Here is a 27,372-nt window from a genome sequence, read left to right as displayed (position 1 = left end):
TTCTTATTTCCCACCGGAGATCTGTGTGGACCCGGCGCCGAGGCCCCTGCCCGAGGCTGGGAGATCATTAGGTAGCTCCCAACCTTCTCCTGCTCTGCACTTTGAAAGCAGGCTTGCGCTTGTGTAAATATCAGGCCATCTCGGAACAAAGTAAGAAGTCAAAACAAAAATAGCAAATGACATTGGAACATCTTCTAAATATTGGGGGAGTAAAGAGGCACAGGGAGATAAGAGGACTAGTTTCCACTTGAGGCCGAGATGTGCTTGCTCTGCGTGTTGCTCAAGATTCTCTCGGATGTTTTTCTCAACTCCAGCAGGGCTTATCTCTCCTGCCTGCGGTGGGCAAAGGTCTCTACGTATCTAAACATGAGTGGACTTTGCTGCTGCATTCAGTCCTTGTGTGCACAGTGCGTGCAGCCACCACGTGTGGGGACCGGGCGCTTGGGACCTTCATGGGGCATCCTTATGTCACAGAGTCTACACAGACACAGAGCAACGCCCTCCCTGTCCCATAGAACCAGAATGTTTACTGGTCAGGATCTCTTTCAGTTTTAAAATGAGTTTTGCCTTCTTTATCTTTCAACATAGTGTTAAAAAAAAAAAAGATATGCGTGATACATTTATTAGTAGTTTCCTTTTTTCCTGCAATATGAAAAACTAGCTTAAAGTTACATGTAGTTTTTTTTTTTAATTTACCATTCAAAAATGTGCAATTCAGTAGCATTTAGTACATTCACAATATTGTGTAGCCATCACCACCGTCCTATTCTAGGACTTTTTCATCACCCCGGAAGGAAACACTGTACCATGAAGCAGTCACTCCCCATTTCTTCTTTCCCTAATTCATGGCAACCACTGATCTGTTCTCTGTCTCTTTGGATTTGTCTTTTCTGGATATTTCATATAAATGGACTCATTCAACACGTGGCCTTTGGTGGAAGGCGTCTTTCCCTTAGCACAGTGTTTTCAGGGTTCATCGCTGTTGTAGCACATGTCAAACTGTGTTCCTTTTTGTGGCTGAATAATATTGCATTTTATGTATATATAACACTTTCTTTATCTATTCCATCTATTGTAATGGACATTTGCATTGTTTCTGCCCTTTGACTATGGTGAGTAGTGCTGCTATGAACATTTATGTATAAATATTTGCGTGGACAGCTGGTTGTAGTTCTTTGAGTGAAATTACTGGATCCTGTGGTAATTTGTGTTTAATTTTTGAGGAACAACCAAGCTAGTTTCCAGAGTGGCTGCAGCATTTTACATCCCCACCAGCAATGTGTGTTCCAGTTTCTCCATATCCTCGGCAACATTTATTATTTTCTGTTTTTTTGTTTTTTTTTTTAATTCTAGCCATCCTAGTGGGTATGAACTCGTATCTCATTGCTGTTTTGATTTGCATTTGCCTAATGATTAGTAATGTTGAGCATCTTTTCACGTGCTCGTTGGCAGTTTATCTTCTTTGGAAAAGTGTCTATTGAGGTTTTTGCCCATTTCAGGAGGATCCATGGTGGATAATTGTTAGGTTCAGTCATCCCTTTTGTGGTTTCATGATTTGGGCATGGTTTCTGGGAGGCTAGGTTTGGGGTATGTGTGTGTGTGTGTACCTGCAAACACGCAAATGCTTGAAAAGATGTACTTATCAGAATCAACTTTGTGTCTTAAGAGATAGATTTCAGATTGTGTCACCCCCGATTTCCTTTGACCTAGAAAAAAGTACAACAGCAGATTCTTTAAGGGTCTATATCTTTAAGCATAAACCTTTAGAATTCTGGTTGTGTACTTCAGAAAAAATTCTTTCACTGAGATGAATTCATTTTCATGTCTTTCATTTTCATGTGAGTGTCAAAAACTGCATTAAGTAATTTTGCTCTTTGATTTTCATCTACAGTAAAAAATAAAGTTTCGCTCAGTCCTCTTCTGGTCACTGCCGTTTTGAAACTGGCCAGCCTGAAACCCTGCCCTCTCTCTGTGGATGATACAGCATGAACAAGGAGGGATTTATGAAAAATCTCTCGCTTTCAGTTCTTCTTTGTTGACTACATTTTAAATACATAGAATTTTCCCTTTTAACAGTTCTGGGGAACCCTCAAATGTTCTGGCATATTTTTAGTTCAGGCTTTGCAGTTGGTTCTGTGGGGAGGTGCCAAGTCCCTTTTGGGTCAGTGGGGACCGCTTGTATCTTTCATTGTGTGAGACCAGCGTGGTGGAAAATCCCTGCTGACATTTTCTTTCCAGCTCTAGCATATTGTGCAGAGATCCCCAAACCTAGAAGTGATCAGACCTACCTTGAGAGCTTCAAAAAAAATACAGTTTTCCTGGGCTTTAATCTCCATGGAATCCAAGTCAACAGATCTGTTGTAGGACAGGAAATCGAATCTAAACCCTGGGGGACAGTGGGTGCTGTGAGTAAGTGATTGAATACGGGATTACACGACCTCGGTTTCCAGTTTAGACACTATTTATGGTAAGTTCCTTGGCTAGATAATTTAATTCTGTTCCTCAGTTTCCTCAACTGTAAAGTGGAAATAATAGCACATACGCAGCTTGTTAGGGTGTTGCAAAAACCAAAACTGAGACCATGTGAACATGAAAGTGAACCAGGTTACACATAAGTCGTTTTTACTATGAGTGTGACTTTGTTTCCAAAGCACTAGTTTCTAATCGTATGTTTGCCAGGATTGATTTAAGTGGTTTTGAGTTACCTTTTGGGACATAAGAGAGATGGAGAGGGTGTGCTATAAGAACTGTAGTGAGGGACTTTTCTCCAGAAAAGGAGTATCATCTTCACATAATTGGTACATCTTTGTTTGTATTTGTTGCTGTTTCGTGCAGAGTAGTAGACATATGGGGATCAGAACAAAATCTTTTATTTCTGTTGGCTGCATGAGCAGATTGAGAAATGTAGTCTCTGTGACAATGGCCTCAGATACCCGACTTCCCTTTAGCAGCAAAATGAATGTTAATTTGAAGAGTTGCCCAATTTTTAATTTTCCTAAGGCAGCTGGAGTTCCTCTTTACCAAGTGATGGAAGTAAATCATAAGACTAAGCATTAGAAGTTTCAGTAAGTGGTCAGTTACCTGTGGTCCTATAAAGGAAAGGAGGCACAGGTACAGGTCCCAAATCATCACTGTTGACCTTGGAATTTATTTCTATCTTACCAGACTCCACCTGCCTCTCAGTCCCACCTGGTAGACTGTCAAGGTTTGGGGCCCAGTGGGGAAGTAGGTTTGGTTTACAGTAGATACTCAACAAACCCAGTAATACTTAGTGGGGAATCTTACTAGCTAGAACTAGCTAGAGCCCTCTGCAGTGGTGGCCTGAAACCCATGGTTGCGGTTCTTATTTACTCTTTTTTCTTTCAGGAAAAGAAGATTTTTCAGATCCCCTGGATGCATGCAGCTAGACACGGGTGGGATGTGGAAAAAGATGCACCACTCTTTAGGAACTGGGCCATACATACAGGTATGAACCCCACATCGTTTATAGAGGCCGGCGCTGTTGCTTTTCTGTGGTTGTTTTCATGCCTTTATTAAAATTAAGGTGTAACTGACTGATTAAATTGCAAGATATTTAAAATGTACCTTTTTTTTTGGTGAGAATGTTTAAGTTCTACTCTCTTGGCAAATTTCACTTATACAGTAGACTGTTAGCTACTGTTTATTTTTATTTTTTTACTACATATATAAAATCTCCTGGCTTATGACTTCATGAAAATAGCTCTGATAAACCTGGGACTTGTCCCCAGGCACATCCAGAGCACGTGGGGTACAGATTTCATTGTTCAGAAGTGATGCTGCACCCATTCCACAGAAAACTTAGTCCTTAAATTTCCTGTAAATGTGGTTTTCTGATGAAGTTCCACAGCTGTGTACCAGGGGAATATAGAACTATTTGTTTTGGAGCTGTGGACTTGGGTTGAATTTCTCTCCCCCACAGGTAGTCAAGATTACATGTATTTATAACAAAATTGAACTAGGGAACTATTTACAAGAATGGACTTTTACTTAATCTTTGAGAGTCAGGTGAAAAAGAGACCTTCCAGTTAGTTACCTGTGCTTGTCGGCCTCCTAGCTTTCTCTTTACCCTACCATGATTCTCCATTCTTCTACCGTTATAATTTTCTCTCAAGCTGTCTTGTAGAGCCAGGGTGACCAGCTTGTCCCAGTTTGCCTGGAATTGTGGGGTTTTAAAACAAAAATTCCTGCATCCCAAGAACCTTCTCAGCCCCGAATAAACCAGGGCGTTTGCTCACCGTAGGTGTGGCCTGGAATTAAAAGGGTTTTCTGTACTACCTGCCGGCAGTCTTGTTTCCAGAAATTTTTGCTCTAGAAATAATTTCCCCCCTCTTTTTCTTAACTTTAATTCTTTCAATTGTTTTGTTAGGAAAGCATCAACCAGGAGTAGATAAACCTGACCCAAAAACATGGAAGGCGAATTTCCGATGTGCCATGAACTCTTTGCCTGACATTGAAGAGGTCAAGGATAAAAGCATAAAGAAAGGAAACAATGCCTTCAGAGTCTACCGGATGTTGCCCTTATCTGAACGGCCTTCTAAGAAAGGTAGATAAAGATATTTACCAGTTACAATGATGACTGCTGAATATACCTTGTTGTGCCTTTGTGACTTCTTTATTTCCACATCTGTAGTCACAACAAGGATACAGCCCTTGTTCCCGTTGTGAATGATACTTCTGCCCTTACCCGGCTGGGAAAAATGACTCTCAGGGCCCCTAAAGGAAGTAAAAGAAAAACATTTGGGATCTTAGCCATGTACAGATTAAAGTGATAAACTCGTTGAGAGTTTCAGAAAGAATTTAACTGAAGGCAAATGTCTCTGTTCTTCACGAATTAATCCACAACTGTTTTTGTTGCCACAGGAAAGAAACCAAAGACAGAAAAAGAAGACAGAGTGAAACATATCAAGGTAATCTTTGTTCAGACAGGAGGCCAAAGTTGTGATCGTACCAGTAATTCATATTCTGTCTCATGAAAACAAGTGATGTGATCTCTGTGCAGTATTTAATCTTGCTTCTTTTGCTATCATGTTTTATGTGCTTTAACTGTCTCCTCTCTGGCACGTACCCCCTTGTAGACTCAAGTCCACACATCCCGAGCTTCATCCCATTTCCCTGAGCAATTTATGAATGAACTTACAAATCCATGCTGAGCTTCCTAGTCTCAAGCCTCCATCTGGTCCCCGCAACTGTTGCCAGCTGGTCACTTAGTTCCAGCTAAGCTGCAGCAACCAGCTACTATCTGATAATATTAAGTATATTTTCAGGCCATTAAAGATATTTTAAAATATATTAAATAGTATATACTTATATTAAAATGTATTACCTGTATTTGTTTGGGGACACAGAGGTCTGTTCAAGCCCTCTATTCGTGTGGCTCTCAATAGTTTTTTTTATGCTGCACAATAGAACCAACTTTCATAACTTCCAGAAGTTTTCCTTAGGGGCTTATGTGTGTGTGTGAGAGAGCTTTTCAGTAGGTGGTGCAGTCTGAAATCCCCTGCAGTGTGAGGGTCTTTGTGTGTAGGTTGAGTAGCCCTTATTCAGTAGCCAGAGAATCTCCAAATATCCCATGCAAAATTGAGGATGAGCTTCCGTTGCTAAGCAAAGAACAGACACTACAGTCTAGAGCGTTGGACCATCAGAGAGAAGATTGTCTGTTTCACTGTGCCCCGTCTGCAGGTGAAGAAACAGAGGCTCAAGAGAGTTGAGTGACATGGACCCAAGGGCAGTGGGACATGTGGCCAAGTTCACACGGTTGTTTAGAACTGAACTGAAAAGAGATGCCAAGTATTCTGATTTCTACTCTAGAATAGCTCTTGAAGAAAAAAACAAATTGTCCAGACAGCACAATGTTTAAAAGCAAGCCATTTAGTCAAAATAGTTGGAAAAAATACAAAAAAATGTACTTTAGTTTGACTTGTGAAGGTAGTTAGAGGGAAAACTTAGGTAAATTGTTAGAGTTTCAGACAGATTTACTTCTACAATGGAAAATAAATATTTTAGCTAGAGTGTTTTAGCATTGAGACCTCCAGTTTCCACTTCCAATATTTTTAGTTGGTGACTTATTTTAAATATAGCACAGTATAGGCCTCATTTTGTTTTAACTTTTTATTATGGAAAAATTTTATACACACAGGAAGGAGGCAGGTGAGTCAAATGTACTCCATGGATCTGATTTCAACATCAGTACCTCTGTCCACTTCCCTACATGCAATGTGAAACCGCAGAGAGTCAACCATTTTTGACTTAAAAAACAATTTCATATGGTTCAGCCCAATATTTTAAAGCAGATTCCAGACATCTTATCATTTCTTTTATGATTACTTCAGTATATATCTTTAAAAGATAGGCACTCTTTTAAAATAACACAGTATCATTGCATCTGAAAAAATTAACAATAGTTCCTCAATAACATGAAATATCCAGTCAGTGTTCAAATTTCCAATTTGTCTCATAAGTGTCATAATTTTTATACAGTCTGTTTACGTGAATCAAGATCCATTCAAGGTCCACATGTTGTGATTTTTGGATATATATATATATATATATATATATATATATCTCAAGTTTTTTTTAATCTGTGGGTTTCCCCTAGATTTCTTTAAAAAATTTGTTTTTTTCTTGCAATGAAAAAAGCTTGTCATTTATTGTATCAAGCCTCCTACAGTTTGGATTTTTTTAGGGCCTGCATTCTAATTATTGTTGTTTAGTCAGAAAAGTGTAACTTCCACAAATGTGTGATTTTGAAAAATCTGCTATAGTCTTAAGTACAGCTATGTCATATTTACTGCTGTTTTCACAGCATCTAGCTCAGTGCCTGGTACAGAACAGATAATACATACTTGATCACCGAATAGGTGGATATTTGTTGACTAAATAGATGCGTAAATAAATATAATATATGGGGAGGGAGTGGGGGGTTTAGAATGCAGGTTTAATTTCATAATCAGTTAATGGAGAAATAAAAATGGAGTAACAGATGTTCACTTTTCAACCAACTTTGCTGGAACTTATCTACCAGACTTCATTGAGTATCAGATGCCAGTGATTGTAAGATGCACCATTATTTTCTGTATCTGTTCTCAAGAAAAACTGCTTGCAGTGAAATCATGACACAGTTGATTAGAAGGCACTTCTTGCCTCAGGGGTGTGGAAATGTGAGGAATGTGCACCTTAGAATTGATGACACGTGGTGTTCTCCTAAGTAAAGGGCATCTGCAGTGTCACATCACCCTTGGAAGCGTCTTCCACGTGGCCAGGCCCCACACTGATGCAGGGAAGCAGGTGAGAGATTTCCTCTTAGGCGCAGCCAGGTGGGTTAAGTGCCCTCCCAGCCGAGAGTACAGTGAGAAATCCTGCTGTGATGTCGGTTAGGACCGGAAGTGTGTCCCTCAGAGAGACGTTGTTCCTTTAGCAGCAGGCAGGTGATTCATCGGAAGTAAGTTCAGCCTAACTTTTGTATTTAAACCTGCTTGTGTCTGTTCTACAATGAAGCCTTGGAACGTGGATAAGGCTAGTGGGTTCCCCAAGGTCTGTGGCTCAGGACTGCATAGTATTAATGTTTCTGTAGAGTGGTTCAAAGGTAATTCTCCAGGTTGTCTGGAATTGTATAAAGGACCCTATCCTTACTGAACTATTCATACATTACTTTCTACTGTTTGTCAAACACCTACGCTCGGAGTTTTCTGTTCTGTGTGCATATGCAGCTGCATAGATTTAGGTAGGTTTCTTCCGCAGAGAAACTTTGTCTTGTATGTAGTAACTAGGTATGAAAATTTGCTGTTAAAACAAACTCTTCCCAATCTTCCTTCAATTCAAGTTGAATTTTTTTTTAAGATACCCAAATAAATCCTGATCTTTTTTAAATTAACTTTTTTGATTGCACTATAGTTGATCAAGTTGAAGTTTTAACTAGCAAAGGGCCTTTAGAGCATGCGGGCCCACTGTCGGAATATTTCTTGGGCTATTCAGGCAATTTATCTCCATGCTCTTTGTTTTCTCCCTAAAAAATACCTTGCCTGAAACTGGGAGACCCAAGGCCCATTGACCGCGTAATATGTGCAGAAATGCTACCTCGATAGCCCCTGGTGTTCTCTTTGGGAGTGTATGATGGGTACCCAGTGAGCCATCTTTTACTTGAACGAAGCCCTGCTGGTGTGGAGGAACTGGCTGTGTCTAAGGAAATGAGAGTAAGAAACACAGTAGTGAGCAGTACCACATGGTATGTCATCGGAGCAAATTTGTGTTTCAGAACATGTCACAAGGCCAAGGTCAGTAAGGATGGGAGTGGATAAAACAGAGAGGTGGTAGCTAATATTTTGGAGCCCCTACCAATTCTCAGCTCTAATTATCATCTCATTTAGTTCTTCCTGTGACGGGCAGGTTGTCTCCCTTTTGCACGTGCGGAAATGGAGGCACAAAGACAGTTGAGTGATTTTCCCAAGCTGCTGTGGTTTATGGAGTTGGGCTTTGAATCTAGGTTAGTCCAGCTCCAGAACCTGTGCTCTTTCACTGCCCTCAGTGCCTCTCAGCCTCTCGGAAGCAGGGGTCTCAGCCAGGCCTTGAGGGGATGATCTAGTAAATTGGTGGATGTTCCCTGGCACCAGGAGCATCGTACGTGAAGGCCTGGAGATCAGAGTTGCTGTTGGTCTGCACTGGATGAGTCCGGACACCGGCTTCATTAGAACAGGAGCCTGAGTGAGGGAACATGGGGAAACAAAGTCGTGTAGGTAGGGAAGGTTAGGGATTAATACTTTCTGCCTCAGAGGATTGATGGAGTTTGGAAACTGTGAAGTGCTTCCAGATCAAAGCATTGCTGTTATGGTGAAAAGCATAATCAAGGACAATCCCTAATGTCACTTGGTAAAGAGTAGGCCTGGTCTGTATTAGTTCTGAGTGCAGGCCTCTGGGTGGAAGTTACAGAAAAGCAGGTATTGGCTCGGCAGAACTTTCTCATAGAGCCCTTGACTCCAACAGTGACTTGAGCTGGATTACAAAACGGTATGCTCCCTGTCGCTGTCCAAAGACAGGCTGAACGACCACCTGTCAGGGCTGATACTGGAGTGATCTTTTCATGGCTTGCAAGGGGTCTTCAGTTTTCAAACCTTAATGGAATGAAAACATAGGCCAGCAACGCACTTGAACTTTCAACAGATGAAATCAGAGCTGCCCTGGAGGGAGAAGCCGAGGGGGCTTGCCCTGCCTGCTCTGGTGCCTCCCTCCTCTCCTGGAGGAGGGGTCTTGAGGGGTCTGCTCAGAGCACAGTCTGCAAACTGCTCGGCTGGATGACCTCTGTGGATGCTCTTGTGAAATAAGGCACAGATGAACTCCTTGGGGAGGCTTTGGAGCGTGGTGGAATTGACGTTTAAGGGAGGTCTGTCTCACCGGGATGGGAAGCAGTGGAGGGAGAGAGACTGCGGTGGAACGTGTGGATGGAGATGGTGGAGGAGAGACATTTCTCTGGAAGAAGGTGCGGAGGAGAAAGCCAGGCGTGGATCCAAGAGGCGGCCCTGAATTTTCAAGCCTCATGGAGGGGATGTTGGGAGTGGAGCGTGTTTTGTGTAGAAGAGGGTGGGTTTAACTGTGGACGCGCTGGGGTAGAAAGGGCAGAGGGCCCTCTAAAGCAGACGCTGGGTGGAAAGTTGGATCTAACAGGTGCAGAGCTTGGGTAAGGGTTGGAGCCCAGGTATATGGTTGTTTGCTCAAGAACGATATTGGAGCCTGTGGGAATAGATGCCTTCCTCAAAAGGGAAGCTACACAAGATGAACATGGAGACCCAAGGAGAAGATCAGGAGAAAAGCCAGCCAAGGAAAGAAGTCTGAGGGGAAGTTGCAGTGGGGGTAGGGAGGAAGAGAATGAAGATGGTCTAGTTCCAACGGAGGAAGGTGTTCCTAGGGCTAGGCAGGGGGCTTCAGCCTGTCGCAGTAGTGCTCCTGTTCTTACTGGCCTTGGGGCCTCCGAGGTGTAGAGTGTGTAGTTCCCTAGGCGACTTTGACTTTCCTGAAGCCCAGCTGTCAGCCTGAGATTTTTGTTAGTAGAGAGACTTATAGATGCCCTTAAATTTGGCTTTGAGGACACCGGCTTTGCACAGATGAATTAGGGCATTTCTGGAGGTGGGGGGGTTGGTTGGGGATGAAAAATGGTCTCATGGCCATTATATTTGGCCTGAAAGGAGGGGACATCTAGACAAGGGCTGTGGCACAAGGATGAGACAGAATGAGCTTGGAGCAGAGGGCTGAGTGGCCTTGGTTGTCCTCTGACTCACGCCCACCCCCAAGCCCCTCCAGCAAGCATGGCTTTGAGACCAACCCAAGGAATGTCATTCTAGAGGTCTGAGGATGGCTGTCCTGCCCCTGAACTCTCTCTAGCGCTGGTTTGCTTTTGCTTAAAATCCCTTAAACTGTAGAACAAACCTTGGATTCTATAATGAGAAAAATTACTCTTGGGCATAAATATTTGGCAGAGTTAATGTATCATGGAGAGGTCTGAACCCAAGCAAAGTCTTTTTTGGTTTTCTTTGGGGCCAAGTGATTTTTAATAGGAGAGCCTATATATAAAGTAAAAAAGGAACAGAAACAGGAGGCTGGTTCCGGATTCACCAGGCCAGGTTATGGTATAGCCAGGCAGCAGACAGGGCAGGAGTGGGCATCCCAGCGGACGAGGAAATGCTGTGGACGAAGGCAGTTCATGACTTGCAGGATCTCTGTACACCTGTTCCATAGACAAGTGTTCACCTGTGTTCTTAATGTGGGTTCCTTGCTTTAAAAATAAAAATCTGTAGTTTAGGTTTAGATCTTCCTATTTTCATCATTTCCAGAATTTCAGCTGAGTGTAGTTTTTCTGCTCCCTGGATGGAGACCGTTCAGGGAGGCGCTGGCTGAATTTCACTATGCAGTCAGCTGTAGTGTCCTTCCAGAACCTGTGAGAAGGTTTGCACTGAAGACTTGGAAATCAGCAGGTTGTTTTGGAAGTGGGGATGGGAGGAGGTAGAACAGTGTTCAAAGTGGTCCGACTCAGTCTCCATTGGTCGAGGATTCTGCTCCGTTATAGAAGGAGGGCCAGAGGCAAGGTAGGGATCTGGGGAGTAAAGCAAAGTTGGCAATAGTTCTGTCTCAGTCTCCATTGGAATTAGTACAGGATCCAAGGGTTTATTAAGACAGAAACTACTGGAATTGGACCATGTTGCCTGACGAAAGGCTGAGTTCAGTTTCTATATCTCCTCAGAGTAAAAGTAGTGTGATCTGGGAGAACTAATTTTGTCTCTGAGTCATAGTTTTCTCAAGTGTAACGTGATAGAAGTATCACTTGCCACTAATTAAGCTGTAGATCATGTGAAACACTTTGAAGTCTCCAATTGAGAAATCAGAATAATTTAGGTTTTCAAATATATGCAAGTCTGACTGCCTCATTACCTTTGTAAGAAACCTAGAGACAGAATGAGTGGAAGATAACTTGACAACAAAAGAAACCCATGGAAACGAGCAGTTCTTTCCATAATTCCTTAAAGTGTTCTTGGTTCCTTTGAGGGAATTGAAGAGGCGGAAGGGGAGGAAGATGACATGTGGGGCATGATTGGGGAGGGGGAGGTGGGAAGGAGGCCATTGAGGAAACCAGGGAGAAGGATGCCATCAGAAAGGTGGAGAAGCAGATAGATTTTGTTGTCAAGAAGGGAGAGTACAGGCCTTCCTGTTGGATGTCAGAGTGGGGGGTTGAAGGAAGGAGACTTGCAGAAAGGTCACTGGTTTTGGGAGAGTAGAGTTTTATTGGTGACTTCAGGTAATAGAGAGTGTTTATTTAATAATAGGTGCCAGGTGCATATTTATTTCATTTAATCTTCCCATCATCCCTATGACACGGGTCCTGTTATCATCCTCAGTTTACAGCTGTCCACAGCACCCTAAGAGACTACTAAAGAGGCTGAAGTCCTATAACTAGAGGCAGACTTGGACTCCAAGCCCATGTGACTCCAAAGCCAGGCTGTCTCACGGCGCCCGCCCCCCCCCCCCCCCCCCCCCCCCCCCCCGCCCAGGAGCTGGGAGTTTGATTCCACAAGTGGAGTGGCAGCCGGGCTGCAGGCTTCGCCGAGACACAGAATAGTGGGGAGGCGGTGCATGGTCAGGAGTTTGGCTCTAAAGGAAGAGAAGAAAAAAATGGTGACTCAAGTCACAAGCAAAGGAGTTTCTTCCCAGAAAGGGCGGTCTCTTTGGAATTGGTAAAAGACATGCTGCAGGAGAAAGGGGTAAACATTCTGCCCAGCAGGGCTGTTCTGGCCCTTCCTGGGTTCAGCCTTTGGTACATCTGGTCAGCCCTGCCGTGTGTGATTTATTTGTTGATCTTTTTTAAGAGCTGAGCTATACGGCGAGGTGACGTCTTGGAAGTCATGGTTATCCTGATGGGGATTTGCCAGGAGGGGGTAATTTCCCCCTCCTTCCCTAACTGGCTTCCCTAAGATTTGGGGGAGGGGTTCATCGCTGGTTCCCAGCAGCACATAAATTGATAACAGCACCCTGCATGCCTTGGAGCATCCACTCTGAATTTTTCAAAGCGCAGTCAGATCCACCTCACGTGACTTTCTGCTCCTGTCTTCTATTCTTTCTACCCCTCCACCCTCCTCTCCAGTTTGGTTTCCCCAGGAGTTGGCACGTGTGGCTTTTTTTGTCTGATTCTGTTGCTGTCATGGATGCCAGTGCCACCTCCTCTTGAGGAGAAGCTCTCTCATCAAAATGCTGAAAGTCAGTATGTGCCCCAGCACTGGCTCTCCCTGAGCTGTTGGCACCTGCCATTCAGAGGTTGAAAGGCTCTGGGTGCACTTGAATAAAGCAGAATTGAGAGCCAAGCTCAGGAGGAGGAGCTTGTTCTCCTGGTTTCATTAGTATGAAATGTAGCCTCTTGGGCTGCACAGATACTCGGAAGGCATGCATGTGGAGCCGTGGGTGTGGGCTGCTCTGCTGGACTCCAAGGGGCGGGGAAGGCTTGGCTGAGTCTGGCCCGTGTGACCGGCCACCCCCTGGGGCAGGATGCTCAAGTGGCCAGAGTCCAGGGCAAGTCCTGTCTGAGAAGAATTCATCCACCACGTCCTCTGGGTTCCTGTCCTTGGGCCAATAGTGGAGGCAGAGCCTTTCCTGCGAAATTATAAAAGAGATGGCAGGATTCCTCCTTTAGAGAGAAGGCCAGGAGCTGACTCTTACATGCACCCCCTCCCTCAGAGAAGAAAGAGTTGGGATCTTGGCAGCAAGGTGCTTTATCTAGATAGTAATGCAGCTCCGTTTAACCCCAGGGCTGTCGTGTGCAGGAGTAAGCATTTCAGGAAGGCAGGCCAGGTGCACTGGTACCATCTCCTCCAAGGAAAAGGAAAGAAAGCAAACACTCAGCGAGACACTCTATGCAGAAATGTGCTTCTTAAGCTCCAGGCTGATTTAAAACATGTAGGGAATGCATTTGGGAGGTGAACATGACCTTGGCATTAAAGAAAGTGGACATTGTATAATTTAAGCTAAGAAAAGGGAGGGAAAGGGAAGTGTTCTCAATTCTTTTTTCTTTTCTTCTTCCTAGCAAGAACCAGTTGAGTCATCTTTGGGGCTTAGTAATGGAGTAAGTGATCTTTCTCCTGAGTATGCGGTCCTGACTTCAGCTATAAAAAATGAAGTGGATAGTACGGTGAACATCATAGGTAAACTGTTTTGATGTCTCATTTTTTTATACACACGAGTAGCCCCCTGGGGTCGAGAATTTGTAAAACGTGGTTTGAAATAACATCGGCAGCAGGAGGAGGTCTTGGAAGCATCTCAAAATGCAAGTTCAGGCCCCCAGATGTCAGGGCTGAAGAATAAAGACCTTTGAGGATCAGATAAAGGAACTGAGGCAGGTCAGCCTCAAAGAAATAGGTAGACGAAATGGGGTCCTCCCCCCACCTCCGTGGCTAATGATTAGCGGTCCTCAGTCTTTCAATAATTGGTCACATGGACAAAAGTGTCATTTATTTAACTTGGGAACAAGAACGGGTCCTCTCAGCATCAGCTCGATGACAGACCTGCCACAGAGGTGGCACCCATCTCACAGATGCGTAAAGAGAGGCACGTGGCCAGAGGACGCGCCGTGATCCCACAAAGACTGTTGAGTGCCTTCTGTATACCAGATGCAGTGCTGTGAGCTGGAAATAGGTTGGGGAGCAAGGCAGGCCCAGTTCCTAGTTTCATGGAAGGAGGCACATAGTAAGCAAATAAAACCGCACATAAGGACAGCATCACCATCTGATAAATGCAGTGAAGGAAACGAGTGGAGAGGTGAGAGGATGCTGGTGGGTGAGGAGCTGCGGTGTGGGGACCCCGATGCAGGAACACGCTTGCAGGGCTAGAGGGAAGGCCAGTGCGCCTGGGGCGGGCACGTGAGGCCCCTCAGAAGGGAGGTGGGGCCGGGTCATGGGGGCCTTTGCAGACCCTGGGAAGGAGGTTGGGTTTTATCCCCAAACTGCTGCTGGAGGGGTGTGTGTGTGTGTGTGTGTGTGTGTTTAATTTTTAAAATCGAAGTATAGCAGATAGTAAAGTGCACAAATGTTTTATATGCACACATTGTGTAAACACCACTCCTGGAGGCTTTTAGGTGGTGGGTGACAAGCGTGAATTAAATCTCAGTGAAGTCCTGCTGGGATGCTGCCATGAGTGGATGGTGGACTCTCTGCAAGAGTGGCTGTCCAGCCTTGAACTTGTATCTTAACTCCGCCCCTGGAATCCAGAACCTCAGTTACTTTGCCCTCAGTACCTTTTGGTTCATTACATTTTGCTCGATTTTGTAAACAGTTAGGGCTTCTGGTGCTGGTAAGAACAGGAAAGATCAAGCAGAGCTCCAAGAGCAGCCTCACACCTGAGGACCTTCATTTGTGGGTTCTCGGTTAAGTAGGGCCAGGAGGCCGCAGCCGCTGCTCCTTCCCATGGGTTCTGGAGTTTGGGAAGTAGAAGCACGTGTGCAGGGTCTCCCTTGCACGTTGAGGTCTCTGGCGGCGTGCAGCGTGAAGGAAGAATGGAGCCTGGGTTGAGACGCAGCATGTGCTGCATCTCAGAGCGGGATGGCCTTGCCTTCCTCGCGGGGCTCACGTCTGGATGGGACACTTTTGTGTAGAGACAGATGGCCCTACATTCATTTTGAGCTGAGTGAGCTCTCGGAGAGTGAGCATCTCTCTCACTTCCCCTCTGGAGTGAGGCCACTTGCCTGACCGGAAGCCCAGCTGTCCTCCCTCCTGGGTCCTGTTCTCCAAGGTCGAGAGCTGCTTCCCCGGCACCTGGGTTTTGATCACCCGTTTCTCAGCAGGCTGTCCCTAGAGAGCCTCTGCGCTCTGAGCCCTTTTAAAAAAGGAAGATATTTGCCAGTCCTCCAGGTACGCTTTCTTAAGGTTCAGCTTATTTCGAGGGAGCTGGTTGGCTTTTGGAGCTCCTCTTCATTAAGGAGGTGAATTCAGCCTCAGATAAATTGCCAAACAAAAGCCAGAATTGGACCACTTTTCTTTTCTTTACCTTTTTTTTTTTTTTTAACATTTTGGTTGAGTCTTCAGTATGTAAATTCCCTGTCCGGTTGATTGTTCTTTGCCCTTTGGTGTGATTGGTGATACGTGGGGTTGATACTAATTTAATGATTTCTGGGGCAAAGACGAAGGCCAGGTTTGGTTAGAGAATCACCTACTGGATGAAATGATTTTCTTCCTAATAATAAAATCATAATGGATGGCAGTAAAATGAGTTTGAAGATCTCTTTCTAATTAGTCAGTGACCCTTGCGAAGGTTTGTAATCATGGATGAAGTGGATCCCCACACGTATTTTAAAGAAGTGGGTAATTTGTGATTATTGCAGACAATAGCACTAGCTCAGATTTTAAACCCTTCGCAGAGCTTTGTCTGTACTCTCCCAAGTGCCTCCTAATTAGCCGTCCCAGCCTCTGTGATGTATGGACCAAGATGAGAAACACAGGGGTTCTGATTCCAAGGCCACTGTGGCATTTGAGAGATTCTCTTTCAGTCTCTCTTTACTTTTTAAAAAATGCTTTATTTAACAATGACACTATTTCTTACTTTCCATTCATTTGTCTCAAAACCCAGAGTTCCTCTCCGTTTTGTATCCAGGCACCAAGATGAAAATCTCAAGATATTTTCATTCTCCTTTTACAAGCCCATGTTTATAAGATTAAAAATGGGAGCTGAAACGAGTCCTAAATACGAGAGCATTTTTCCTGTTGTGGGTAGGCTCTGTCGCTAGGGAAGTAGATTGAAAATCAATACCTTAATCCCCTGGAGGCCAGCCACTCAGTACATTTTTATTCGGGGAGGGGGGGTCGTGGTACTGTTTGGTAAGTGAATCCAATAAGGGTGTGAACGGCGAAATGTCCTGCTTCCCTGACAAATGAACTCTTGCTGGACTGCTGCTGTGTTTTACTTTTCTTCTTGGGTTCAATCACGGCTGACACACACACGCACATGAGCGAGGGCACCCACGCTCACGGTCAGCGGGCAGTGTCCTGGTCTTGCCTTCTGGTCCATAACAGCCGAATGTACCTCCAGATTTAGCTGTCTGGGCACTCCAAGCAGGAGGGCAGTATCTCAGTACTTAAACCAGGTCTTTTCACATTTCATCTCTCCTTCCCTTTGAAATGCACAGATAAGCACCTCCCAGAGACCTCCCCCGCTATCCCTTTAAGGGGAGGGAGAAAAAAAACTCCTTCTTTTTATTTTTACTTTTCTTTCACATTGAGTTATTTTGTGTGTGCGGCAACTTCTGTTTTTAGGAGGCGGAAGAAGCCAGCAACATGTTGGATTGTTCTGATAATACCCTGCTGGCCTCTTGCCCAGGGCAGCAGGGCCTCTGCTGAGCTGCATTGAAATTACCTCCAGGCCAGTGTGAGAAGTTTGCAGGTGCGGACATTCTGTCTCCCTGGCCTAGGTGGGGCTTCATAACCCCATTGTGTTTCTTGTTAAAAGGTAACCCCACCCTTCAAGAAAGCAAAGATTGCTTTGAAAGGAGGGAGGTTATTCAGGACCCTGAAGTGAATGAAGCAGGCCTTAGGCGACTAGATGTAGACAATTAGGAAATGATGCAATTTGAATTTTGTCTTCACTTGGGTGGCCCAAAATGCACCTTCTAAGATGTACCTTTGTTTGGTAATTGCTTCCAAATTTGACCGACTTTATCTAAAGTAAACGTTGAGTAGCTTTTTTGCAGCCGGGCTTACAAATTTGAGTATTGACAGGAGCAGAGCAGAACAACAACAAAGTTTAAAAAAAAAAAAAAAAAAAAAGGAGCACAACAGATTCATAACTGAGAGACCAAACTTAGGATGCTCCCAGGGCCTCATGGTTATAACTCAAGATTGGCAGCCTCTGGCACCAGAATTCATAATAATTTGAGGATGGCCAAAGGTGACACTAGGCTGTAGAACTGTCTTCATCTTTTCCAGCTCCTTTGTTTCCTGTTCGCTTTGCCATCTTCCCCTGCTTAAAATATGAGAAGGAGCGAGTGAAGGCTTTTTGTGCTGGTGCTCGGTGGGCTGTACGCTCTGCCTCTTCTCCTGGAGGCCTGAGCTGTTCATCCCTCAGGACTGGGGGCCGGAGACAAGGCATCCCGTTTTATCAGGACCCCCTAGAAAACTCTTAGCAAAAGGAAAGTCCGTGTGAGGTGTGAACCAAGATCTCACAGTATACCCAAACACAGAACTGATAATACGTCTTGTTTTTCTTCGGTGACTGGACCTTGGAAAAGCCAAGGTCACAGAGGTGAGGCTGCATGGGATGGTGCTCTCATTCACCACGGGCACCGGCAGCCCTGCAGCAGTGGACTTGGAGTTTTGTTTTCAACCTTTAAGGAGTTTTTATTTACCTGAGAAAGCTGCCAGCCTTTTATGAGACTATATATATAATTTTTCTTCTTCACCCCCTCTCTTGCCACCTCCACCTCATTTATAATTAACTATCTAATCCTCTCTTCCCTCGTCATGTTTCTCAGATCCATCCCCTTGTTTCTATTTCTGATGCGACTCCCAGTCACCTTCGCGCGCGTCTGAGCTCTGCTTCCACGCTGCCCCCTCTCCACACAGTCACTCGTTAAAAAAATGCCAGTCGCACCACGTCCCCAGGACAAAGACCCTCGTGTCCCCAGGGTCCTGGTGACCTGCCTGTCCACCTCTTTTATACTTGATTTTGAACTTGAGTTACTCTGAACAGTTTGACTTCCATGTACCTGGTCCAGAGAGAAAGAGAGGTTTGGGTCGTGGGTTTTGTTCCTGGGGGTGGACGCTACGGCTCTGCCGGCACAGCGGGACGAGGAGTGGGCAGGCCTGGTTCCGTCGGGAAGGGTACGCCGCCAGCCCGCGAGGTCTTACCCAGACTTCTGCTCCCAGATCACTGACCCTTAACACGTGTTGAGCTCTTGACTGAGTTCTTACGAGAACACGTTATTTGCCTGCTTTATAGAAGAGCAGCATGTGATGCTATTTCCTCGTGGAAATGCTGAGTGTGTACCACACCAGTCACGCTCCGGCTCTGCCCTGTACCCACGTCAGCCTGTCACCATCAGCGCAGTCTGGTCTGTGCAAGGACAGAGCTCCCTTCTCTGAAAGTGCTAACCCCATAGAGACTGCCTCTCCCACCATTGCCCTTGGATCCCTAAACCGAATCATGGCCAGGTTTTATTTTAAAAAAAGAGAAGGAAAGAGCACGAGATGAGAAGTTAAAAGACTGGGGTTCTGGACCTAGTTCTGCAGGTTTTTATTTATCACGTGATCCTAGGCAAACTCCCTAACCTCTCTGAGACTCAGTTTCCTCGCATCTTAAAGTGGAAATGATAAAACTGATCCTGCCTACCTCACAGGGTTTTGGGGAGAATCAAATGGGTGTAACTGAAAAATCACTGTGTGGATGGAAGGTGGTAAAATAATATTATAATTATGATACTATCAAATTCATATTAAAATATACTTGATTAAGAGACGTTGCCTCTATCCATGCTATGTCATCAGGGCTGGTATTCACAGTTTAAATTCTCACACTTTCCGATGAGGTCAAGAAGAAATTTCTCTCCATGGTAGCATGCAGATGGCCTGCCTTTATATGCTTTTATCTCGACCCTGCAGCTGCCTGAGTGACCTTGGCAATTTACCTGACTTCCCTGGGTTTCAGCTTTTTTCAGCTGCAGACCAACCCACCTTCAAAGAACTTTCCTGTTTCTAATAGTCTACTTTTAAGAGCTTTCTCTGAGGCATGAGGGCAACTACATTCTCAGGTGGAGCCCTGCGTAAAGTCAACAATTGTTAATAAAGTAAGAATGACCTTTTAAGGAATCAGACTGGTTCATCCGTAACCAGCCATGAATAATATTGTTGTAAGTCTCAGCAGCGAGGTCCAGATAAAATTACATTCCTGCGGGGGACTCTTTTCCTGATGTGCTGACCTTCATAAGCTGGAGAAGCTTAGTGGATTTCTGGTCCCTCTAACCATTCGGGAATTTCCTTGGCACCCAATATAGAACTGTTGAAAAGCAATTTCACTATTGGTTATTAGCTCAGAGTCTTATTAAGGTGAGATTTGAAAGGTTTTATCCTAAGAGGGGCTTAGAAAGCCAAGGGTAGCTCAGTTTGAACTTCCTTAACTCTTTCTTTCAAGGAGACGGTGCTGCCCAGACTGGAGGGGGAGAGCTGAATTTGCATCCCGAGGCTGCCACTTACTGGCCGTCTGACCTTGAACTAGTCATTGAACTCTCCGTTAGTTTTTTAGCTCTCCACGATGCTTTTCCTCCTGTCTAAAATGGGGTGATAATTATATCTTCCCTATGGAGTTGTGAGGTCTGGCAGGTGATACGCCAAGGTGAGAAAGACAAAATTCAGGACCCAGGAAATGCTAGGTTTTGTTATTATTGGTTATCAGTCAGGATACCCTAGCACCTGGAGGGCTCTCACTTCTGACCTCATGTGCTGTAGCAGATTGCTACGTTTGCTGTCCTTGTGACATCTCATTTGTTAGGAGTCAGTGGCACTGTCTGTGTTGTCCCTTGGCGCAGAATTTGGTGGTTCGGGGGAAATTAGCTCTCATCTATCTCCACAGGTGGATAAAGACAGAGAGATGAATTAGGGCTGGTGCGTAAAGCACTTTCAGACAGCATCTCACATGTTGGGATTTCTCTGCTTCTCTCTTGGACTTGCGACTTATGAGTTGGGAAGTTTCTGAAGTGCCCTCAGTTGTGTTCACATGGAGAGCAGTGGTCATCCGTGTCCCAGGCACAAAGCCGCACACTCCTAGGGCGATGTCAGGCCTTAGAGATGTTGTAATTATATTAATCGGGTATCCAGATGTAGTCCAGAAAACAAAAATGTATTTTTCTATCCTGGTCACCAGCATTCAGGATACACTTAAAATTTGAATAGAGATGCTCATCTACTTTTTGTCTTAAGGCATGTATATGAAGTGAAACACAGTGAAAAGCTAACCAACCCCCTTTAGGCGTGCAGGGCTGTGAATTTTGAGAGATGTCCTCAGTTGTGTGACCACCACTATATTAAGACATAGGACGTTTTCCTCACCCCCAAACGCTTTCTCTCCCTCCCTCCAGGCCCTGGCAGCTATGGCCTGCTATGTCTTTATCCCTTCACCTAGGTTTTAAAAAGCCCACTTGCAAGGAGTCTTGAATTTTCTAGAAAACATTCATCATTCCATCCGATATTTGCAAGTGGTCCTGAACTCCTGCAGGCCTCTGGCTCTGGTCTGGGAGCCTTGCTCTGTTTATTCATCTCTTTACTCAGCAGAGATGCATTGACCTGCTCTCTGGTACAAGCCACAAACGTGCTGGGACAAAAAGTCTGCAGGTGCTCAACTCTCTCGGGAGCCGCAGTGTGGCTGGGAGACGACACGTACAAATAAAAAGTTAAAGGGACATGGAATTAACTGGCCAGGCGAGGCCGGAAGTCAAGACACGTCACAAGGTCGTGTCATGCTGTCGTTTTGGCCGAGCCATGGGGACAGTGAGTGAGGGGCCCGCAGGAAGCAGAGGGCAGTCTCTTCTGGAGGGGGGGTCAGGAAAAGGCTCCCCGAAAGCAGATTCCTGCCTGCCGCTCACCCTCCCCTTCCGCCCGCCACACTACGGTCTCGCTGAAGCCTTTGATTTCCTGGAACTGGAAAAAAAACAATCCCACTTCCTGAGCTTTCATCAGGGGCCCCTTCCCCTCCCCTGCATCTTTCCCTTTTCACTGCTGTCCTCAGTTTATTCTCTAGATCGTTGTGTGCCGGCCTCCGGGTCCTGGACTAGATTGCCCTTCCTCTGCCTCTCCTAGTACCTGACAAGAGCACCTTGTACGAAGAAGATGCTCAAGAAACCTCTGTTGAATGGCTGAGTTGGGCCTCATGGGGGAAAACATTGAGGGAAAGAATTCCCGGTCAGAGCAAAGGGATGTAATCAGGAAGATGCTTGAATGGCTGTCATTGTTGATACTCCCAGGAATGACAGTGCAAGGGAGAAGTGAATTTTGGAGGGCTGGAAGTTAAAGCAGCCTTGATTTAAATCAAATTTATATAAGATCTTAGTTGTCTTAGTACGTAAGGTATCAATGGTACCCACCCCCTCGTCAGACACACACGCACGCATGCCTCGTTTGTTTCTATCTCCATCCACCAGTTTGGGAAAGGACAGGACCCATCTCGTTTTCCTGCGTCTTATTTTACTCGGGAGAAGAGGCAGGAGAAACTTGAGAGAGGTCAGATCAGCACTCATTCTGTGTCTGCTGAGCTGCATAATTGATGCTCTTGGGCTTCAGTAGGATCATCCAAAGGATAAAATAAGAATTTGGGAGTCAGCCTGCCATGTTTAGCCTGCCTTCCTTTTCTTTAATTTTATCCCCTCCAAGAAGACCTATGTGGCATCCAGTTTCCCTTCCATCCTGTGTGCTGTGGCTTTGTGGAGTCTTTTATCACATCCCCAAATCTCCTTTCCCAGACTCTTCAGTTCCTTTCTTTTCTTTGCTAGAAAATCCATGAATTCTCACTGCCTTCTAAAACCTTCCCTGAGTAGAAATCAGGTAATGTTCTCCCTACCTTAATGCTAGTCACTTCATCACCCACTTCCAAGCAATTAAAACAGAAACCCACATATAAACAGAAATACTTGAGTAATCAAAATATTATACTTTGAGCAGTGAGGACAGGAGCTGGTCCATCATGCTGCCTTCTCGAGGAGACTGGAATGTGGCCGCCTTCCCGCCTAACCTGAACATTTTACAGGTGGCCAGGGATGCAGAGCACTGCCCGTGATCCAAGCTGTGTGACTTCAGATGAGCCACTGTACTTCTCTGGGCCTGAGTGCCTTCACTTGTAACAGGATAATGATGCTTTCCCTGTCATTCTCATGCGTTGAAATGTTAAATTAATTTACACAGGCATGAGTAAAACATTGATTATGAGGGCAGAGTGCTTTGAGAGAGGCTCTTGGGAAAACATTGGTGTTCCCATTTGTTTATGGGTGCCAGTGTTCAGGGGTATTCCATCCAGTCAATTGCTAACAGAAGTATAAGGTCAGCTCTGTTTGAAAATAGGACAGGGCATCAGGGGTATTCAGGTTAAAACCACAATGTGGTATCAGCACACATCTATCAGAGTGACTGAAGTCAGAAAGCAGTGACAACACCAAAACTGGTGAAAATGTGCATAAAATAGCTCATCCAGTGCTGGTGGGAACGTGAAATGGTATAGCCACTCTGGACACTAGTTTGGCAGTTTCTTATAAAACTAAACATATAATAACCTTGTGACCCAGCAGTTACACTCTTGAGCATTTATCCCAGAGAAACGGAAACTTATGTTCATGTAAACCCTGTGCACAGATGTTCATAGCAGCCCTATTGGTAATAGCCAAAGAATGGAAACGACCTACAGTTCCTTCAGTGGGTGAATAAAAACAGACCATGGTACATCCATGCCATGGAATATTACTCAACAACAGAAGGAACCAACCACTGATACACACAAAAACATGGATGAATCTCCAGGGAATTATATTGAGTGAAAACAACCCGTCTCAAAAGGTTACTGTGTGAGTCCATTTATGAAGCATCCTTGAGATGACAGAAATGACAGAAATGGGAAAGAGATGAGTGGTTGTCAGGGGTTAGAGCCAAGGGAGGAGGCTGAAGGAAGGTGGATACAGTTATAGAAGGTGCTTGTGATGATGAGACTGTTCCGTGCTTTGGCTGTGGTGGTGGGAGCATGAAACCACACATGTGATGAAATTGCACAGAACTAAGTGCACGCACACACACACACGCAGGAGTACAAGTGAGATGGAGGAAATCTCAACAAGATGCATGGGTTATCAATGGCAATATCCTGATACTGTATGATAGATTTGCAAGAGGTTACCATTGGAGGACACGTGGGTGAAGGATACATGGGATCTCTGTATTATTTCTTACAACTGCACATGAATCGACAATGATCTCAAACTGAGAAGTTTAATTAAAAACGTTGAGGCAGGATTCAGAGCCAAGGTGGTCAGAATGCATCTTACCGCGTTTTGAGGAGTTGATGCTCCGAAGGTGTGTTAGAATTGGGAAACCATTCTTTCCCATCGTTCCAACATGACCTCCAGTGCCTGCAGAGGAGGAGGAGGGCAGGGAGGATGAACAGAGCATCCCACAGCTAGAAATGGCACCATAGGGTGGATTTGGGTGGTCCTTCCTCCTTAGTAAGGTTTGATGATGTCTCTCTGGACCCCTGGACCCAGAAACTAGCACAGCAGCTTCCTTTAGAGCGAGAGCAGAGAACAGAAACGGGTCAGGGTCAAAGCACTGGCCCTGGGGCTAGGTCTGGATGCAGCCTCTGGTCCTGCAGCCTTGGCCGTGGCCGGGTTGAGTTTGGGATGTTGCCACGTGTGAGCACCATTGGCAGGCGTGCTGGAAACAGCCTGGGGAGCCAGAGGATTGGCAAGCTGCTTCTCCAGGGACATTACCCCAAAGCTAAGGCTTGTCCTTGTTTCACAGCAGATGACCTTTGGTGACCGGGAATCTGACTCCTGGCTCTGGGCCTCTCTACGGGGAGGTATTGTTTCTTGAGAGCGTGTGCTAGGATTGTGAAGGCAGGTGACCTTGGTGCATGATGGCTGTCTTTTCTTTGAAGTCGTAGGACAGTCACATCTGGACAGCAGCATTGAGGATCAAGAGATTGTCACCAATCCACCAGACATCTGCCAGGTTGTGGAGGTGACCACGGAAAGCGACGAGCAGCCGGTCAGCATGAGCGAGCTCTACCCCCTGCAGATCTCCCCCGTGTCTTCCTACGCAGGTGAGGGGGCGGGTCCGAAACTCTGGAACTGAGCAGGGAACCAGGGAGGACGGGCCTTTAGTCGAGGGTTACCCGTTTAGCCCACGCAGCAGAGAATCTCGCCTCTGTCCTAAGGACTGTTCTGGCTGGAAGTGGTCTTGCTTTAATATTCTCAACCAACATCTCCTTGGACACTTTTGTTCTCAGTTCGAAGACTCAGTCACAGCATTTTACTTGATCACTCCTGACATGTTCACGCGTGACTGTGAGTAAGAAGATTTCTTTGGGGAAGTAGTTCATCTGAGTCTGTTTTATTTGCACAAATTGACAGAAATTCAGAAGGGTGTTTTGAATGGAATCTGAGTTTGACCCAGCTGGATAGGACCTTAGGGATCAGCTCTTCCGGTTCCTTCTCTGGAAGTGAAGGGAATTCTCCAGGTCACGCGGCCAGTAAGTGTTTGAGTCAGGACTTAAACTAAACCTTCAGACCCCAAGTTCCAGTCCATCATGCCACCGAGTGTACGTGTCACTTGCCCATGTTTTCCTCTTCTTCTTCAACTTCGTGTAGCTTGTAGCTTGGCCAGGCGAGGAGCCCACTTCGGGTTCCCCAGGGAATGGCCGTAGACCGGCAGGGGTTGGCCCCGGCAGCCCCAGGGTTGGACCCCGTTCGGTGGGTTCTCCTTCCTTGGAGGATAGAGTGACGGCTCCTCCTTCCCACCAACGTCACGTCACCTAGCGCTGCTTCTCTTCATCTCCCCTTAACCTGGGGACTCAGTTATAATTAGGAAGTAGAAGTTCTGAGTCAGGGTTATTGCTTGCAGATGTTACAAATAAAAAGCAGAGGCCCTGTCGTGGGTAACTGCAGTCGCTCTAGTAAACAGTTCCGGAATTCTTCCCAGTGTCCTTTATGTTGCTGCCAAATAGCGTGTCCTTCAGTCAGGAAGCCACCCCAGTGACTGGCACGGTCAGCCTTAGAATTAGGCTGATTCACATGACAAGTTGTTTGTGAATTATCAGCCCCTAAATTCACCTCATATTTCCTGAACCTTTACCACTTTAGCGTTTTTTTGTTTTTGTTTTTTTTTTTTAGCCGTTTTTAAGTGCGTGTTGCAGCGGTGTTCAGTGCCTTCACGTGGCTGTGCAACCAGCACCCCCTCCATCGCCAGAACTTTTTCATCTTGCAGAACTGAAGCTCTGTGCCCGTTATCCAGTAGCTCGCCATCCCCCTCTCCCCAGCCCCTTGGCAGCCCCGCTTTTACTTTCTGTCTCTCTGAATTTGGCTGCTCTAGGTATAAGCGGAATCAGACAGTATCAGTTCATTTGTGACTGGCTTATTTCACTTTGCAGAATGTCCTCAAGGTTCTGACTTTCTTTTGTGCTGGGAACATAAAAGGAAAGTGAGAACCAACCTTGGCTACAAGCAGCCTGTAATCTGTCAAAGAGGATAAGCTTGTCATCAGTTATTTATTTGTGAAATGTAGTTTGAACTCCTGCGTGTGCCAGTCTCTCTTTAGTCTCTGCCAGTCCCTGTACTCATAACTGCTATTTGCTGTGTGTGGGTTGTGCCCTGGGAACGGTGCTAAGTGCTCGAAATCGATTGGCTTATTGAATTATCGTGAGAGTAATCCAGTCAGCCTGGGTACGGTCATTATTCTCTCTTTACAAATTAGGAATCTAAGGTCAGCGGGGTGAAGCAGTGTGTCCAGAGATGGACAACCCGTAGCACAGTTAGACCCACACATGGCTGATGCCAAAGGCCTGTTCTTAGCCCTTTCGCTGCAGTGCTGTCCTGCAGGACTGCATGGGGCTCCATGGTTCAGAACAGCCCACAGCCGAGGATCTCAAGGACCAACCAAAGGAGGCAGAGCAGAATTTTTATGCCCTAACTTTACAGTTGAGATACCTGGAACTAGAAACACTAAGCCACGTTGCTTATATTTCCCTGACTGTGGCTGAAAATGTGTGACTTTAAACCTCTGTGCCATGTTGCTGCAGGCATTATTACATCCCATGTGTATTTTTTTTTTTTTTAAGGGGATGGAGCTTTAGAATAGACTTTTCTATTTATCTGTTGAGTAAGACTTTTCTGAAGTCTTCTTGGGGATTCTGGAAAGCCCTCTTCTTGTTGTTCTGCCAGCAGTGGCATTTTGCTTTAGCAGAAGAATCCCAAGAACAGCTGATTCAAGCAGAGAGAAATGAAAATTTCATTATCCTTTTCAGGACATTTGCAAGATTTGAAAAGAAGGATTTTAGTGCCAGGCTGGCAGGCAGCGGGGGTTTGGTTGGAGCCTGGCGTTGCAGCCTGGCCTTTAGTTCTTTCCTTTGTTTTCATTGTCTGAATTCTCCAGAATCCTTTGGAGGGAAGCTTACTGGGTAGGGCCAGGATAAGACATCACTGCTCCTTTCCTAGAGCCCATGACACATAAGAAACGTATCTGTTACTGACCATGTGTAGCTAAAATCTTTCAGTCAGGGATTCCATAGCTTGTTACTAGGAAAGGCAGCTTTTTGGTTGTATTCACTTTCTAACTTCATGTTCCCTACGAGAATAGGGTGTTGGCCTGTTTTTCATGACAGAGTTCCTTTGTTTGGACTATTCAACTGAATTTCAGCCTCCTTGAACCACTTTCATTCACTTCGGAAACCGGTATTTGGAGGCGGTTGTTTGCCATTTTTGCCCCCGTACTGATCATTGAAATATAATCCCAGTAGTACTACAAAAACCACATTCATTTAGTGTCCTCTCCATGGTCTAGATATTATGGTGAGCAAGAAAAGGGACAGTTTCTTTGAATGGACGTACTTGCACTGGATTGTTTTAAGACAACATGAAATTCTAGTTGGATTCGCAAAACTTTATCTTTGGGAGGGATGTCCCAAAGCCCAACCTTGGGAAACTCTAGAGAAGAGTCATTTTTATTTTTAAAGATCTACCACAAAGTGGCTTCTTGCCTGCTGTGTGGCACCTGGATTTTATTAGGTTGTTGGTGGTTTAGTGAAAGAAAACCACAGTAATATCTTGGGGAAGGCTGGTTAAGAGGATGGAGAAGAAAGCATAAGACAAGAATTGATTGG

General features: G+C 45.3%; 1 protein-coding gene across 6 annotated transcripts in view; it reads left to right on the top strand.

The window, feature by feature from the left end:
* The window catches only part of IRF2 (interferon regulatory factor 2), a 149,514-nt gene that overhangs the window by 46,878 nt on the left and 75,264 nt on the right, over positions 1-27,372 (top strand). For all 6 annotated transcript variants that reach the window (XM_057697009.1, XM_057697010.1, XM_057697011.1 and 3 more), the window contains 5 exons: positions 3,367-3,466; positions 4,388-4,564; positions 4,882-4,928; positions 13,574-13,691; positions 24,154-24,318. In XM_057697009.1, the coding sequence (XP_057552992.1) occupies positions 3,367-3,466; positions 4,388-4,564; positions 4,882-4,928; positions 13,574-13,691; positions 24,154-24,318 (607 nt within the window). The remainder of the gene's footprint in view (positions 1-3,366; positions 3,467-4,387; positions 4,565-4,881; positions 4,929-13,573; positions 13,692-24,153; positions 24,319-27,372) is intronic.

Source organism: Hippopotamus amphibius, chromosome 10 (assembly GCF_030028045.1).
Source record: "Hippopotamus amphibius kiboko isolate mHipAmp2 chromosome 10, mHipAmp2.hap2, whole genome shotgun sequence".
NCBI lineage: Eukaryota > Metazoa > Chordata > Mammalia > Artiodactyla > Hippopotamidae > Hippopotamus > Hippopotamus amphibius.
This window is presented reverse-complemented; position numbering and strand designations above follow the sequence as displayed.